The sequence below is a fragment of the Cygnus atratus genome, chromosome 25 (genome assembly GCF_013377495.2).
Source record: "Cygnus atratus isolate AKBS03 ecotype Queensland, Australia chromosome 25, CAtr_DNAZoo_HiC_assembly, whole genome shotgun sequence".
Lineage (NCBI taxonomy): Eukaryota > Metazoa > Chordata > Aves > Anseriformes > Anatidae > Cygnus > Cygnus atratus.
The window spans coordinates 2,886,387-2,902,259 of NC_066386.1; the positions used below are offsets into that span (position 1 = coordinate 2,886,387).

General features: G+C 64.8%; 2 protein-coding genes across 2 annotated transcripts; one reads left to right on the plus strand and one right to left on the minus strand.

Annotated features, from left to right (window-relative positions):
• The first annotated feature begins 2,493 nt into the window (after positions 1-2,493).
• DLX4 (distal-less homeobox 4) lies at positions 2,494-5,299 on the plus strand. The gene is made up of 3 exons (XM_035568538.1): positions 2,494-2,785; positions 3,977-4,170; positions 5,051-5,299. Exons 1-3 carry the CDS (start codon positions 2,494-2,496, stop codon positions 5,297-5,299), a joined length of 735 nt encoding a protein of 244 aa, XP_035424431.1.
• A 5,287-nt stretch (positions 5,300-10,586) lies between these two features.
• On the minus strand, positions 10,587-14,747 carry DLX3 (distal-less homeobox 3). The gene is made up of 3 exons (XM_035568501.2): positions 14,310-14,747; positions 13,808-13,998; positions 10,587-11,991 (listed from the first exon to the last, which is right to left on the minus strand). The coding sequence occupies exons 1-3, from the start codon at positions 14,626-14,628 to the stop codon at positions 11,650-11,652; spliced, it is 852 nt and encodes a 283-aa protein (XP_035424394.1). The 5' UTR covers positions 14,629-14,747; the 3' UTR covers positions 10,587-11,649.
• Between the last annotated feature and the right edge of the window lie 1,126 nt (positions 14,748-15,873).

The window sequence follows — 15,873 nt, forward strand, 5'->3', positions numbered from 1 at the left end:
AGGAGGAGATGGGCTGCACCGGGGTCACCTCAGCCTTGGTGCTGCCCCATGGTCCCCCCTGGCTGAGGGGACCCATCCACCCTCCACCAGGCACAGTGGTTTGGGACCCCAGCGCAGCATCCCTCGTGGCATCACTGGTGAAACTTGCATTTGCCCAAGGTGGGGATTTGGCTCTCCTTCCACCAGAAGCCATATATTGCCCCAAAACACACAGGGGGACACCAGCACCCAGTGCAGAGAATTCCCTGGGACCTGCCAGGGTGCAGCCACACTGGGGTGCGAGGCTCTTGTGGTCCCCTTGTGCCACCTAGAAATGCCAGGGGACCAAACCTGTCCCTAAAACATCTTAGGAAACACCAAAGCAGAAGGGTGGGAAGGGGTCCAGGTGCCCTGAGCCTTCAGACCCCCCTGGTGCCCCCATCCAGCCTTGGGAGCCACCCGGCCACCACGCACAGCCTCCGCAGCGGGGAGGACGCATCCTCCACTTCCATCTCCCTCCCGTCCTCGGCACCGGGGTGCGGAGCACCGGGGGGGAGTGAATGCTCGGGGAGCGGAGCTGCCGGTAGCACACCCCGGCAAGCCGGCACCCGTCCCCGGGAGAGCTGAGTCACCCCAGCAGGGAAAGTGCGGAGCCGGGACAGACGCAGATCGGCGGAGGCTCGCTTTGATACTCGCGGCCGCCACACTTTGCCCCCGGTGCCGGCCACGCCAGGCTCCCAGGGATGACTCGGCCGGGCAGGGCTGGCGAACATCTGGATTTCTCCTTTTTATTTTATTTTATTTTTTTAATGCTGCTTTCCCCCCGCTTTTGCTTGGGTGGGGTTGGAGGATTTTCCACGTTTGCCCCCGGAGTTTGGTGGCCTGGGCAGAGACGTCAGAGCAGCCTCTCTCCGAGCCAAAATTGAGATTTTGGGGGGATTTTGAGCCAGGATCTCCCTTGGGCACTTGGTCCAGCTCCGCGCTGGGATGGAGAGGTGCAGGGACCCCAGAGCCTGCCCGGCACTGAGGGGCTGCTCTGTGGGTCTGTCCGTACTGGCCCTGATCCCTGTGGGGTTGTGAGCCTTTAAGGAGATGTTTGGGATGGGGAGAGATGGCAGGAGGCCATCAGAGGATCGGCCGCAGGTCAGAGTTGTTTTATTTGGAGTCTGGGATGGGAGAGCAGTCCCAGTGTGTCCGAGGGCTAGTGAGGAGCTCGGCTATTTATATCAGAGCTGCCGGCCCATGCACTGAGTGACTCAGCCTCGGCACGATGGCGAGATGGAAACATGTTTTGAAGATGGTCTAATGGGAGGGTGGGGATGGGGGACCCTCCCTGCCAGCATCCCCGGCCGCTGTCACCCCGCTCCCCCGGGGCCGCCCCTCCCAGGCAAACCCCGCACGGGGCAGCTGCTGAGATTTGGCACACTGGTGGCCAGCGTGGGCCACCTGGCTCCCCGCTGCATCACCCGCAGTGTCCCCAAACCCATCACCACGGTGCAGCCGGGGGTGGCGGGGAGGGACCCAGACCCCCATCCAGGGCTTGATGTGAGACCTGGGATTTCGGGAGGTGCAAACCCTCGCCGCCAAGCACCGGGGGTGTCCCCAGTGGTGGAGGTGACGGTGCTGGGGGTTGTGCCCCCCCTCGGCTGGTGGCCCCGTGGAGACTCCGTGCACCCTGCTGGGGTCAGGGCTCCCCGGGGCAGCGGCAGGGAGCGGCCAGGCAGGTCGGTGCCTGCAGCCGGGAGCGGAGCCCCGCGGGGTCCAGGCGCTGCGGCGCCATGGGAAGGGGCCCCCATCTGCCAGGGCTGGGGGCTCCCACCCTGGGTGCCCACCCCAGCAGCTGGCAGACACGGAGATGCAGGGCCTTGTGTCCGTCCCTCGGCCCGGTGTCTGTCCTTCCAGCTGTCCCGTGTCCATCCGTCCTTCTCTTGTGCCCTGCTGTGTCCCCATGTCCCCAGCTGCTCCTTTTCCACTTAGTCCCCTGTGGGCCCAGGGCTGCCCTGCTGCCCCACCAAGGGGCTGTGCACCCCCCCTGGGGGGCTGCCATCCACCTCCTGTGCCCTCAAAGGAGGGGGCTCCCCAAAAAATCAGTGCCCCCCGCTGCAGACTGCTGCACGCTGATGACAAGACCCTCCCGGGGGTCTCAGCCAGGACAATGGGGGGGGGACCACGGTGCCTCCGCCCCCCCCCCCGAGCTCCCCTCTCCTCACTGGGTGCCGCGCAGCCGGGTTGGGGGGACCCCGGGTTCAGGGGGGGCTCCGAGGGGGTACCCCCGAGGGGATGGGGTAGGGGGCATCCAGGGGGCTGCCCCCCCCCCCGGGGGGGGCCGTGACGTCACGGGGCGGGGCTCGGCGGGGCGGGGCGGGCAGGGGATCCCCCGGGCGCGGGGCCGCGGTGCGGCAGCGCGGAGCCCGTCGGGGGGGGCCGCGGGGCTCGGAGCGGTGCTGCGGGCTCCGGGGGCTGCCCGCCCCGGCCCGGCCCGGCTGAGCCCGGCTCGGCTCGGCTCGGTTCACCATGACCATGAGCTCCGTAGCCGAGAGTTTGCTGGGCTCCGACCCTTCCAAAGCTTCTTTCCTGGAGCTCGGCCACCCCTCGCCGCCGCACTACCCGCTGCACGGCCTCCACCCCGCCGGCCACCCCCAGCACGACCCGCCGCCCTTCGCTTCCTACGGTCGGCCCGGGTCCTACCCTTACACCGGCGGGGCCCCCCCGCCGCCCCACGGCGGCCCCTACCTGCCCTACCCGCCCGCCGGCGCCCAGCATCCCCCGGCCGGGCTGGCCCACGGCGCCAGGCTGCAGGACGCAGGTAAGGCGGCCGCGGGGTGCTCGGCGCTGCGCACCCGATCCTGGCATCCCCCTCCCTGTCCCGACCCCCTTCCCGGTCCCGGTCGCTGTCCCCGTCCCGGTCCTGGCCCCGCCGAGCCAGCGCGGAGCCGCCGGGAGCGCAGCCGCCGCCGTCGGAAGCGCACCGGGAGCGCGCAGCCACCAGTGGGCAGCGTGGATGTGGGGGCTCGGAGAGGTGGGAGGGGATCCCCCCCCCCCCCCCCCCCCAGGGGGAGACCCAAAGGGGGCTGGGGGTGATGCCCCCCCCCCGCTGCTAGCCCCGCCTGGGTGGTTGCAGGACCCCCCCCGGGGGGTGGGCGCTGAGTCCCCGCTGCTCGAGTCCTGTGCTGTCCTGTCTCAGCCCCCCCCCCCCCCACTGCACCGATTCTGCAACCCCCCCCTTCCAGCTTCTCCCCTCTGCAGCCCCCTGCCACATCGCAGCCCCGCTCTGGTCTGGTTTCCCCCAAAGCTGCTGCAGGACGCTGCCCGCTGAGCCACCCCAGAAAGAAGTGGCCCCCGGGTTCACCGTGGGGGGGTCGTGAGCATGGCTCAGCCCCCGGGACCCTGGCCCTGTCCACCCCCCCGCCCCTCCCCTGTGGGAGTGGGGCTGTGTATGGGGCGTACGGGGCTGTGCAGACACACCTGTTGCCCTGTGCTTGCCCGGTGTCCCACTGAGCCCAGGGACCACGGTGTCCCCGGTGTCACCTAAGTGTCCCCCGTCTCCATGCCTGGCATGTTTTGGTCCCCACCAAGCCCCACATCCCCAAAAGCCCCAAGGATGCTCAAAGCCACAGCAGGGGTGGGCAGGACAGACCTTGTGGCCAGGGGCTGCCTGGGGGGGGAGCAGCACACCCACAGCACAGCTTCTGCCCCCCATCACCTCTGCTCCCCATCACCTTGCAGGGCCCTGCCGGCCCCCCCGGTGGTTGCATGGCCCTGCGGCCTGCCCGCTTTTGGGGCCATGACCGGACACCGCTGTGCCTCCTGGTTCCCCTTTGCTTTACGTGGGGGCTTAAATGAAGCAGCAGGGCAGAAGCAGTTCCCGCTGCTCATCCCCTCCCCAAAAATATATCCAAAAAAGCAAGACCCGGTGCAGCCCCCGGGGTCAGGGCGGGAGGGGTGCTCTGTTGTCCTCCCGTGGTGGTGTAACCCTCTGCTCCTCTCCTCCCCCAAGAGCACGACAAGCCCCCAGCCGTCGCCAACGGGGAGCTGCGCATCAACGGCAAGGGGAAGAAGCTCCGCAAGCCCCGCACCATCTACTCCAGCCTGCAGCTGCAGGCCCTCAACCAGCGCTTCCAGCAGACCCAGTACCTGGCGCTGCCCGAGCGCGCCGAGCTGGCCGCCCAGCTGGGGCTCACCCAGACCCAGGTACAGCCACGGCGTCCCTAAAACCTTGCTGCCAGCACTGTCACGGCACGGCGGGGGGGGATGCGCCACGCACGTGGCTCGTCCCCCGTCTCCACTCCGGGAGCGACTCCGGATTAAGGCTGCGCGCTTGGAGCCGTGCCGAGCCGAGCCGTGCCGCGGCGGGCAGCCGGCGCCGGCAGGCCCCGCGGCTCGGGTCCGGGGCGCCCCTGCTCGCACCTCCCAGAGGCACCGGGACTTTCCCAGCCCCGGAGCCTGGCTGCCGGCCCAGCCGTGCCCGGCGCTGGGCGGCCCCGCGCCGCGGGACGGGGCGAGTGGGTTTTTGAAGGCGATGGGGAGAGACAGGCAGGCGGCAGCGGTGCAGCCCGGAGCCAGGGGCAAAGCGAGCTCATAAAGCCGGGGAAGAGGAGGCAAGTGGGAACCTGCCGGCAGCGCGGGGGGGACCGCGGGGAGGAATGAGCGGGGCCACCACCCCAGCCGCCGCGCGGCAGGGCCCCACCGCGCCGCACCCCGGCCCAGCCCCAGCACCCGCGCTGGGTTGGTGGGGGCACAGCCCGAGCCGGGGGGACACGTGGGGACACAGGCGGACGTGCACAGCTGGAGACTCGTGGGTTGCTCTCCGTTTATCACACGTTACCCTGGTTTTATAGCCACGTTCTCCTCCGGCTCCCCATAGTGGATTCTCTAGTGGCTTTTAAAGGGTTGGGCTCATCCCATAAGACCCCCGTGCTGGGCCAGCTGTGCCCCTGGGAAAGGGCAGGTGGTGTCCTAGGTGGGGGAGACAAGGACTGCAGAGGGGTCTGCAAAATATCGGTGCTAGGGGCCTATGGGGGGACGACGCTGTGCTCCCTGCATCCCTTGCTCACCCCGCTCTCGCCCGCAGGTGAAGATCTGGTTCCAGAACAAGCGCTCCAAGTACAAGAAGATCATGAAGCAGGGCTCGAGCGTGCCCGATGGGGAGCATCTCCACACCTCCTCGCTCTCCCCCTGCTCCCCCAACATGCCCCCGCTCTGGGACATCCCCGTGCCGGGCAAGGGGCCCCCCCTGGCCCCCAGCAACTACATCAGCAGCTTCGGCGCCTGGTACCAGCCGCACCCGCAGGACACGATGCCCCGGGGTCCCATGATGTGATGCCGCCATGGCTCCAGCACCCACCGGCTCCGGGAGGGCCAGCATTGGGGGGGGACGTGCCGCCACCCTCCCCCGAGGGGCCGGGGAGCCCAGCAATGCCCTGGGGGACCCCAGCGAATGGAGGATGAAGAAGACGAGGAGGAGGAAGGTGACCGCTGTCTGCAGGGAACTGAGGACCACCCGCCCCATCGCGGTCTGAAGCGAGACGGCTCCGGCACAAAGCCCCGGTGCGCCCGTCCTGGCGGGACAGGACTTGGCCACAGCCCCGGGTCCCTCTGTTCATGGACACCGGGGGGGGGCCCTGAGAGGGGCTGGAAAGGTGGGGAGTCCCCAGACCCCCCCAAAAAAAACAAAGCCTGGCTTTATTTATAAACACTGTCCGTTACTGTATGTGCCCCCCGTTATAAATGGGCTGTACAATTGTAAAGTAAAGACTGCTCCTCAGTACCTGCTGCTACATTTGGGGGGGTTCCCTGCTTTAGGGGGGCGGGACACTTCGATCCCTGTCCTCAGAGGCTCCCGTCTGCAGGTGAAGTAGCCCCACGGGGTGGGGGCACCCAAGCAGGGGTCTGGGGCTCCTCCTGCCCAGCTCCACATCTGCGTGGGACCTGCCGCTATTTTCAGCCCTGCTCCTCCGAAATGGAGGCGCAATTATAGTAATTGGGGGCCCCTAAGTGAGGGGCTTCTCGCTGCCTCCTTGGGGTAATTACGGGCAATTTGCAGCTGTTGAAGATGTCTCCCTTAATAGGGGTGGGAGAAGGAGGGTGGGGGGCGCAGGGCAGGTTGGGGACCCTGGGGTTACTGCCCTGCTCCTCCTGGCCCCGACACTTTGGGAGCGGGGGATCTTTTTCAGCTGCAGGTTTTCCGGAGACTCACCTCTCCCTTTATCCTTTTCAGAGGCCAGGACCTGGCTAGAAAACATTTTATGGTTATTTTCCGCTTTCCCCAGTCCTGCTTGGTGCTTGTGCTGCAGGACCACCTGCTGCATCCCCACCTGTGTCGGCTGTGGATGGGACAGGACCCGCAGCGGGGCTCTGCCCAGCAGAGATCTGGGGCTGCAGCCCGTCCGTACCTGGGTTTGCTGCATGGCACAAATGGGCTGGGTGCCCGATACCCCCACATTTTATTTCCCCGCTGAAAGCATTGCTACCTGCCTCGAGGACCTGTGCTTCCCGACCCTTCGTCCCGCTCCCTTCACTGCAGCATTTCAGTTCAGGGGTGGCAAGGTTGGGGACGGCAAAATTCTGTGCATGGCTGTGTTTGCTCCATGCATTCAGCAGTGCTTGGGGCCAGATTTTTTCCAAAACGCTTGGCTCCCACCTGAGGAGCTGGGTTTGTGAGTGATCGGCCGATAGCTGGGAGATGGGCAGGTCGGGATGGGACCTGAGCGCGGGGACAGCGTGCCCCGAGGCTCCTGGGGCAGCACCAGGTACCGAGATCGATTCCTGTGCTGGGGATTTGGGCTGCTGGCAGCCACGTGCTGGTGATCCCGCGGGGACGCAGGGCTCCAAACCCCAGCGTGGGTGCAGTTGTCCCCAAGCTGTGCCCTGGGATGGCCACCAGCACCCTGCAAGGGTGGCACTGGGGGGACGTGGAGCCTGCGGTGCAACCAGCCCCATGGCTGGGACCAAGCCCCGATGCACGGTGCCTCGTGCATGGGGGGACAGTGTCCCCAGGGGGGTTACAATTTCTCGTACAGAGACTGGGGAAGACCCAGCCCCTCACAGGGTGGGATTGTCCCCGGGCAGGAGCTCTGTGACTTTGCTTTGAGTGCTATTTTCTGGCTATGGGAAGGGGCTGAAACATGGCACTGGCTGCACTGGCAGCTCGGGGTGCTGGGCGCCGAGCACCAGCCGTTTGCACTTGGGGGGAACCCCCTGATGGCAGTGGGGTTGGAGGAAACTCAGCACCTTTCTGTGCCCAGGAAGGGAAGGATCTGGCCTGCAGGGACGTGTACGGGCCGGCCGAGAGGTCTGCACCCGTGCCACGACGTGCGCTGCCGCTTCCCCTCTTTGATATCCGTTCCCGGGCTGGGGGAACGCGGGCGGCAGCGGCCACGGCTCCCGCTCAGCTTTCCTGACGGATGTGCTGCCAAGGACCTGCAGCCAGAGCCGCTCGCAGGTCCTGTCTTGCAGCAGGCGCTGGCTCCCGGGATCCTGCCCGCCCGGTGCTCGCGGCTGCCTTGCACCGAGCCTCGATCATAGCAGCGCCGCCACCCCCCCCGCTGCGCTGGCACCTGGGGGGGGTCGCAGCCCGCTCAGGGCACCCATGGGTGCAGGCGGCTTTTGTTATGTGTGAAACAGTGGCGGTTTGTCCCCTTCAGTGCAAAAAAAGGTGTTTGTGCCCTGGTTCTGCTCGGGATGCTCCTGCAGAGAAAGGGATGGGGTCTGCAACCCAAGGAGGGGGGGCTTGGGGGCTTTTCTGCCCTTTCCTCTGCACTCGGACAGGACCACGATCCTGCTGTCTGCTGTGCACCAGGAGAGGGGCAGCGTTTCCGGCACAGCATCACTAAAGCTGGTCTTCGCTCCTCTCATCAGCCAGGAGCATCCTTGGCTTGGGAAGGCTCTGAAAAGGCCAAGAGCCCGAGAACATCCCGCTCTGGAAGGAATCAAGCCACTGACCGGGAGAAATCCCCTCCAGATTCCCTTCCCTGGGGAATGGGGATGTCTCTGGGCTTGTTTGGGTCCCTCTTCCCTCCACCAGCCCAGGCTGGGTGTCCAACCTGCCCCCTTCAGATTCCCAGGGGATGTTCGGGCAGCTTCGTGTCCCCTTTCTGTCCCCAACCCCACCTGCGCAGGGTGATGCTGGCTCTGCTGGTGCTTCACCCAGGGTACAAAGGCAACCGAGATGTCCTTGAAGCCACCCGGGACCATTTCTCTCCTATTTTCCAGGTCCAACGACGGTGGCCAAGCCCCAGCCAGCGGCGATGCCGCGGTTGCCTCGTGTCCCTCCTCGGCGCTCCAGCTGCCGCGTGCCGGGTTAGCCAAGAGCCAGGGAGGCGATGAAGACATCGCGGATGCCAGGCCGGGCCGTGGGCGGGTGGCTGCCCCCGCTCTTTGTGCTGGCAGCGGCGTGACGCAAGCGGCTGGAAGCGGCGTGTTGCAACGGGGCAGGAAACGCGCGCCGCGCTGGGAGGGCTGCGCGCCGGGGCTTGTGCGCGCGGTCATGGGGCAGAGCTGTGTGGGGACACCGGCGGGCACCCAGCCCTGCTCCCGACAGCTTGGACCCACGGGGGCTGGGAACCAGCTCTGAGCCTTCATTGTGCCCGTGGCCAGTGGCAAAATGCCCTCTGTGGGGTTGGGGCTGTCCAGCATCCCCATCCCGGTACCCTCCGGTGCTGCTCTCCATCCCCTGTGGTGGTGGTGGAGGATAACTGGGATAAGCAGTTTGGGGGTTTCTGGGGTAAAGGAGGGTCACTTTATTCCCAAACTGGGTGATAAATGCTGGGAGGAGTGGGGGGGGGGGGGGGGGGGCAGGGGGCAATGACCTGCCTACGCTCTTCTGCTTTTGGGAGGATGCAGGGGCAGGAGGAGAGGGCTTGTCCCTGGAGAGGGACATCCAGGTCCTGTGGCTGCTTTTGGGAGGATCTGGGAGTCTTGTCCACCTCTGGGCTCAGGGCTGGTGGAGCTGCAGTTGATGCTGGTGGTGCCCCCCCCTTGTCTGTGGGGAGGAAAAGGGGGGAAAGCAGCCAGGAGGCGCCGTGCCTGGCTCCATCGGGCAGGTGCAAAGGGGGCTCCAGCTCCTGGCACCCACGGCACGGGCACCCCCGGCCCCATGCAGGACCTGCTGCGCAGCTGGGGTGTCGGGGCAGGGCAGGAGGGACGAGGGGCTGCATGAGCACAGCCTCTGTGAGCCAAATTCCTGCCAGGCGCCCATCCCCAGGGTGTCGGGGCTGGCTAGAGGAGCCCGGTTTGCAGGCAGTGCCGCCGGAGGGGAGCAGGATTAGCGCCTGTCCGCGGGCAGAGATGCGCCCAGCCTTTATATAATCCACGAATATGTAATCTTCTTTCTTTTCTTTTTTTTTTCTTTTTCCCTAAATTAAAAAAAAAAAAAAAAAAAGGGCCAGCTCATGACATGCTTCTCACTCCAGGCAACGCCGCTCGGTTTCCTCCTCTCCCAACCCGCCCGCCGCCTCCTTGCTCTTGCTGGCAGCCTACCCCTAATAAAACGCAGTGTCTCCAGCGTGTCTGCCCGCCTGCCGGCTGTGGGTCGGGTTTGCACGCAGCCTCCAACCCCAACCCCAACCCCAAGCGCTCGGGGACCAGGGGCTGGCAGCTCCCCTTAACCCTTCGCAGCCAGCCTGGACACGCAGACGCCCGTTTGGGGACACCCGAGGTCCCTCTGCAGCCACGGCTGGGGTGGACAAGGCGGGGACGAGGTGATGGGGATGAGTTGGGGACCTCGCGGGTGCAGCCCGCTCGGGGAAGTCCCCGCTGGTGCAAGGTGCGGGGACAGCCCCTGCGTGTCCTCGATCATTTCAAGGGGGACGTGGGGACTGCTGTGGGTGCGCTGGAAGCTGGCTGCGTCCCGGCCATGCCCGCAGTGCAGAGGGACCAGACCAAGGGGGCTGGGTGGGGGCTTTGGGGGACCCCATCCATGGCCACCGGGGACCAGGGCAGGTGCACGGGGGCTCAAGGGGCTGGTGGTGCCGGCACGGCACCGGGCACGGCTGTCCCACAGCGGCACGGCAGCAGGCAGGGGTCCCCGCCAGCCCCTGCTCACGCAGTGACCCCAAAGGGGACACCGGGACAGCCCAGCTGCCCTCCCAGTTTGCACGGCTCAGAGCCTACCGGTTCCCAGTAAGCGCAGTGGAAGGGAAGCGGCGTGGCTCCACGGCATTTTGGAGGCAGCTCTGCAGAGCAGGAATACAATTTTTTTTTCCCCAAAAAAAGTTCCCTTCCCACAAAGAGGTGGTCAGGGGAGCCAGAAGTGGACATTCCCGTCACCTTGCCACTGTCACGCCAGGTCCCCAGCCGCCCCCAGCTGTCCCCAGAACACGGGACGTGGGGCTGAACGTGAAATTCCCTGTCCCAGAAAACTCCTCTGTGGCTGGGGTCCTCCCCGCTCGCTGGCAAACCTACCCCAAAAATAGCGTTGGGACAGCCTTAAAATTCAAAGTACTTTTATTAACATTCGCAGATCAGCTTCTGTTTGCTAAGAAAGCAGCAAAGGGGGCTCGGAGGAAGCCCCTGTCCTTGGAGGGAGCAATCACCAGCCAGGTTGGTCTTAAAAAAAAAAACGCAAACAAACAAACAAAAAAAAAAACAGAACGAAACAGCTTGGTTTTGATCAACTTTATACAAACGAACCTTATGTACACTCTCTTTTTTCCCCCATACACCCCTATTTATATAAGGCAACATAAATAAGATCCTCGGGACTGTACAACACATATGAACACTTCTTAAAACTGCACTTTCTGCTTTTAAAAAAATAGCATCACTCTCTTAAAAAATAGTAAAGAGTTTTTTTGTTTTTTTTTAAATGTGTTGTCGACTTATTTAAAAAATAGGCATTCTGCTTTGCCGTTAGCTTAAATGACAGATGGAGGCACTGTTAGAAAACAGACACTAGCACATTTTTCTCTTTAAAAAATAACTTAAGCCATTCCTGAACAGTTTAAATATTAAAATATTCCCCCCCCCCATTTTTATTTTTATTTTTTTAAATTTTTAAATAACCACCTCGTTGTCTGAGCATTGTCCTGGGTGATCCCCGTGAAGCTGCCGTGGCTCCGCAGCCCTGGCCGGGCTGGGGGTGCCGGCTGGCACCCATGGGACACCCACGGTCCCGCAGACCGGTGCCGGTCCCCGCTCGGCACTGGATTTTGGGTGCTGCGAAGGCGAAACGCGTCCCATGCCCTCGACTCCGACGGGCACCCCGCAGCCGTCTCGCCTCTTCCTCCTCCTCACCATGGCTTTGGTCCCCGTGTTTCCATCCCAAGCAGGGCTCCGGGTGTTCCTCGGGGACCCCGGCACGGAGCAGTCGCCCCCAAAACAGCTCGCCCCAGGGGGGGCACCATGGCCGGTGGGGAAAAACGCGGCTTCCGGGGGGCCGTTGCTGTCAGGGGGTGATGGAAAAAGAAAAATGCATGAGAAGGATTCGCCCCCTTTTCCTTGCTTTCCCTTGGCGTGGAGCTAACGAGTTTAACCCTTTGCGGTCCTGTTGTTCCTGAGATGAGAGTATAGGATATATAAGTGTATATATAGGGGTGTGTGTACATGTGTGTCCTGAAAACACTTTTTTTTTTTTTAAAAAAAAAAAAAGGAAGAAAAAAAAAGTGGGGGGAAAAAAAAGGAAGGAAAAGGAGTCCTGCCACTGTCTCTTGTTCCCTTTCCCACGCCGCACTCTTAGTAGACTGCGCCAGGGTTGGGGGGCGGCCCCGGGGAGGTGTGATGCATCGTGGCGGCCGGCGGCGGCTGGTGGGGTAAGTGGGGTCCGCTGAGGGTCTGCGGGTGGTACCAGGGGTTGTGCTCCTCCAGGAAGCCGGGCGAAGAGCTGTAGGGGAGCGGCTGTGGGAGCGGGGTCCGGCCCGGCGCGCTGCCGTGCGAGTTACTGTCCCAGACGGCCGGGGAAGGGGGAGAGTTGCAGGCCATGGAGTCGCTGTTGTTGGGGCTGTGCTCCAGCGGCACCTCGCCGTTCTTGTAGAGCTTCTTGAACTTGGAGCGGCGGTTCTGGAACCAGATCTTCACCTGGCAGGGAGGGACAGGGGTGAGTGCCCTGCGTCGGCTTGCAGTGGGGTTGCGGGAAGGCACCCCGGGGCTTGGGGGGGTTGTGGGGAACCCGGACACGCGGCACATCGTGGGAAGCCACCTGTGGTAGGGGGGCCGTGGGGAGCCAGCACGCAGCAGGTGCCGTGGGGAGCCACCTGTGATATGGGTGCTACAGGGACACCGGACACGCCGTGGGAAGCCACCCGTGATATGGGTGCTATAGGGACCCCAGACATACTACGGGAAGCCACCTGTGATATGGGTGTCGTGGGGACCCCAGACACCCCATGGGAAGCCACCTATGCTGTGGGTGTCTCAGGGACCCCAGACACACCGTGCACCACAGGAAGTCACCGATGACAAGGATATTACGTAGAGCCCACACACCAGGCACCATAGACAAAGCCACCTTTGGTGCGGGTGTCATGGGGACCCCGGACACCCCATGGGAAGCCACCTATGATGCAGGTGTCGTGGGGACCCTGGACACTCGGTGCATGGTGGCAAGCCACCCGGGACGTGGGCGTCGCGGGCCGCCCGTCACGCCATGCATCACGGGACACCGGCCCGGCACGTCGCGCGTCGGGAGCGTCCCCGGCGCTGGGTGAGGCCGCGGCGCTGGGCGCCCTTGGGCCCCGGGGAAGGGGTGGGGGGGGCGGTGGTTGTCACCCAAACAGGATGTCCCTCTGGGAGCGGGTGACGCGCTCCGTCAGCCCTTTGCCGAGTGTCCCCGATTGCTTCATCGCCCAAGGGAGGAGGAGGAAGGCCGCGCTGGGGAGCGCCGCGCCAAGGGCGGCACAAGGGCGCCGGCGCCAGCCCGCAGGCAGGGAGGGCACCGGGACAGGGACGGGACGGGACACGGGAAGGGGTGGCCGTGCTGCGGTGGCGGCGGTGGCAGCCTGTCACACCAGCAAGGACAGCGGGTAGGGGTTGTGCCTGCGCCTGACAAGCCTCAAAAGCGAGGGTTTGGCCCCAAAGCTGGGAGGCAGCGTGGGGAAGAAGCACATCTTGCCCGTCCCTTCTTGTTGGGTGTAAACAAAACTGGCAGCCCCCGGACAGCGCCTTTGGGTGCTCCTGTCCCCAATTCCAGTCTCCCACAGGAGCTGGGAGCTGGGGTGCCAGGAGGACAGACAAAAGCGGAGCTGTGGAAAGCCCGGGCAGGAGGAGCAGGGGCTGGCAGGGGCTGGACCCGGCTGGATTTGGAGCGAATGAGCCAGGATGTGGGGTCCTGAGCACCCCATCCGCAGCACCCAACTCAAGCACCCAACTCAAGCGCCCTGTCCTGAGTGTCCCATCCCGAGCACCCCGTCCTGCCTGGGATTTCACATTCTGGGAAGCCGGGTGCTGACCCAGGACACTTCCAAGGACTGGGGCAGGATTCGGCCCCTCCTGGGTGACTGGGCAGAGCAGGGTCTGAGCTGGGGCTGGCTGCGGAGCCAGGGGATAAACCCTGAAACTGCGGATAGGGGCATGGCCGGGATCCGTTCCTTCTCCCCGCTCCTTCCCTCCTCTCCCCCGTCCCCTCGGCACCACAGATCTGCTCCCTGCGGCGAAACCCAGCAGCGAGGATCCCTGCACCCTGCAAAGGGGGAGCACCCATCCCTGGCATCCCCCAGACCCCCCCATCTCTCACCACATCCCAAAGGGACAGCTTCATCCAGAGCCGCACCGAACCCACACCGACTTGGGGGTTGCAAAAAGGGGGGGGGGGTGCAACTCCGTCTCCCCCTCCCGCCTCTCCCCTCTGGCTGTGGCTGGGATTTTTTTTTTTGGGGGGGGGGGGCTCAGCCCTTACCTGGGTCTGGGTGAGCCCCAGCTGGGCGGCCAGCTCGGCGCGCTCGGGCAGCGCCAGGTACTGGGCTTTCTGGAAGCGGCGTTGCAGAGCCGCCAGCTGGTAGCTGGAGTAGATGGTGCGGGGCTTGCGGATCTTCTTGGGTTTCCCGTTGACCATCCGCACCTCGGGCTCCGGCTCCTCCTTCACCGACACTGGGCACAGAGCGCAGAGGTGAGGACGGGGCTGGAGAAAGGGTCCCAGTGCAGCCCCCCCATCCCCTCCCCAACCCGGGGTCGCCCCGCTCTGCAGCACCGGAGGGGGCTGAGCACCATCCCCAAAACCTCCCCGTCCTCCGGTGGGAACAACGCACCGGGAACCCCTGGCGCAGCCCCGCGGCCGCCCCGTCCCCAGCTTATGAACACTTTATTTTTATTTTTTTAGTAGCGGGGGGGGGGAGGGCACAACCTCGCCAAACTCCCAAGCAGAGGGGAAGGATACGACCCCCATTTCCCAGGCATCCTACCTGCATCCTGGGCTGGGAGCTGCTGGTCCCTGAAGTGGCCGTACTGGCGGTAGGAAGGGCTGTAGGAGTAGTCGGATTTGGGCGAGTAGGTGCCGGCAGCCCCGATGCCGTTGAGGTTGAACTGGTGGTAGGGGTAGTGGCCGACGGGCTGGCTGTAGGACTGGCCCGGGTAGTAGTCGTGCTGGCCGGTGTAGTAGCCCAGGTCGGTGACGGAGGACTCGGGCAAAGTGGGGGAGTCCTTGGAGGCGGCATGGCAGCTCAGCGAGCCCGACAGGTCGGTGAGGATGCTGGAGAGCTTCTTGTCAAAGGAGCCGCTCATCGCTGGAGCGGGGGGGCTGCCCGCCCGGCTGGGGACCCCCGGCTGCCCGCGCGTCAGGCCTGGCGTGCCCAGAGCCGGCTCCCTCCGCACGGCTTCTGGCGAGGAGCAAGCGAGCGACTGTGCCCAAACCTCCAGCCCCGGCCGCCTGCTTAAAGCCTTTAATTATGGAGCAGGGCAGGGTGGGTGCGCATTCCTATTGGCTCCAGAAATATTGCCTGGGAGGCAAAACAGGCTCCTGCCTCCTGTTTTTTTTTTTTTTTTTCCCTTCTCTTTTTTTTTTTTTTTTCCCTCTCTCAAGAAACAACAAAGAGTGGGTGAAAGAGGGAGAAGGAATAAATAAAGATCGCAGGCTCCCAGCTGCAGGAGCAGGGGAGGAAGGAGGGAGGCGGGCAGGGCCCCCAGGGCACCGGGCGGTGCAGGGGGGGGGGGTTGCAAGGGGGTCGTGGTCCTGGGGGTGCTTGGAGCTAAGGGGGGGTTGGACAGAGAGTGCGGGGCATCTTGCTGGGGCACATGGTGTAGGAAGGCTTGGGGTTAGGGAGTATGATGGATTCATGTTTGGGGCTGGGGGGCTGCAGGGTTAGGTGCCAGGAGGGCAAGACCTCCTCCCCAGCTCCCACCTTCCCCCAGCAGCTCCCAGTGTCTCCCAGTACAGCCCCCTCCCCAGGGCACAGCCCCCCGGACCCCAAAACTTGCTCTCCACCCCCTGCCTCTCCTGCACCAGGGGGACCTCGGTGCCAAGTCCCCATCCCAGGGCTGCCCACCCGCAGGCTCCGCGCCCCCCTCCCAGTCCCACTCAGGGTCCTGACCCCCCTGCTGCCCTAAAAGCCCCCCCGCAGCGTCACCCAGCCCAGGCCCCCCAGGCGAGGCCCTGCCACCCTTGTCCACCCACAGGGCTACCCCCAGCCCCCCCAGCCCCCCAGCAGGAAGGGGAATAGAGGGGGGATGGGATTGGGGGTCTTTTATTTTGGTGGGGGGTCTCTACCTCTCCTGGCAGGTTCCTGACCCTAAGAAAAGTGGCTGGGGGGCTTGGGGGGGGGGGGGGGGGGGGGGGAGCAGATTCTTAAGCCTGACTGGGGCTTTTGTGTTGTTAAATGAAAAATTTGCCACCCCAACCCCCACCGGGGGCCCCCCCCCACAGGCACTGCCCCCCCCCAGCCCCCGGGTGCCCCCCCCGCCGCCGCGCAGCGCGGTCCAATGGCGCCACCAGGCGGCCCCCGCGGGCACTGCGCGGTCCGGGGGCCGCGG

Coding starts and splice junctions, on each gene's coding strand:
- DLX4 (XM_035568538.1), top strand. CDS start 2,494: ATGACCATGAGCTCCGTAGCCGAGAGTTTGCTGGGCTCCGACCCTTCC. Junction 2,786..3,976: donor CGCCAGGCTGCAGGACGCAG/GTAAGGCGGCCG, acceptor TCCTCCCCCAAG/AGCACGACAAGCCCCCAGCC. Junction 4,171..5,050: donor TGGGGCTCACCCAGACCCAG/GTACAGCCACGG, acceptor TCTCGCCCGCAG/GTGAAGATCTGGTTCCAGAA.
- DLX3 (XM_035568501.2), bottom strand. CDS start 14,628: ATGAGCGGCTCCTTTGACAAGAAGCTCTCCAGCATCCTCACCGACCTG. Junction 13,999..14,309: donor GCTCCCAGCCCAGGATGCAG/GTAGGATGCCTG, acceptor CTCTGTGCCCAG/TGTCGGTGAAGGAGGAGCCG. Junction 11,992..13,807: donor TGGGGCTCACCCAGACCCAG/GTAAGGGCTGAG, acceptor CCTCCCTGCCAG/GTGAAGATCTGGTTCCAGAA.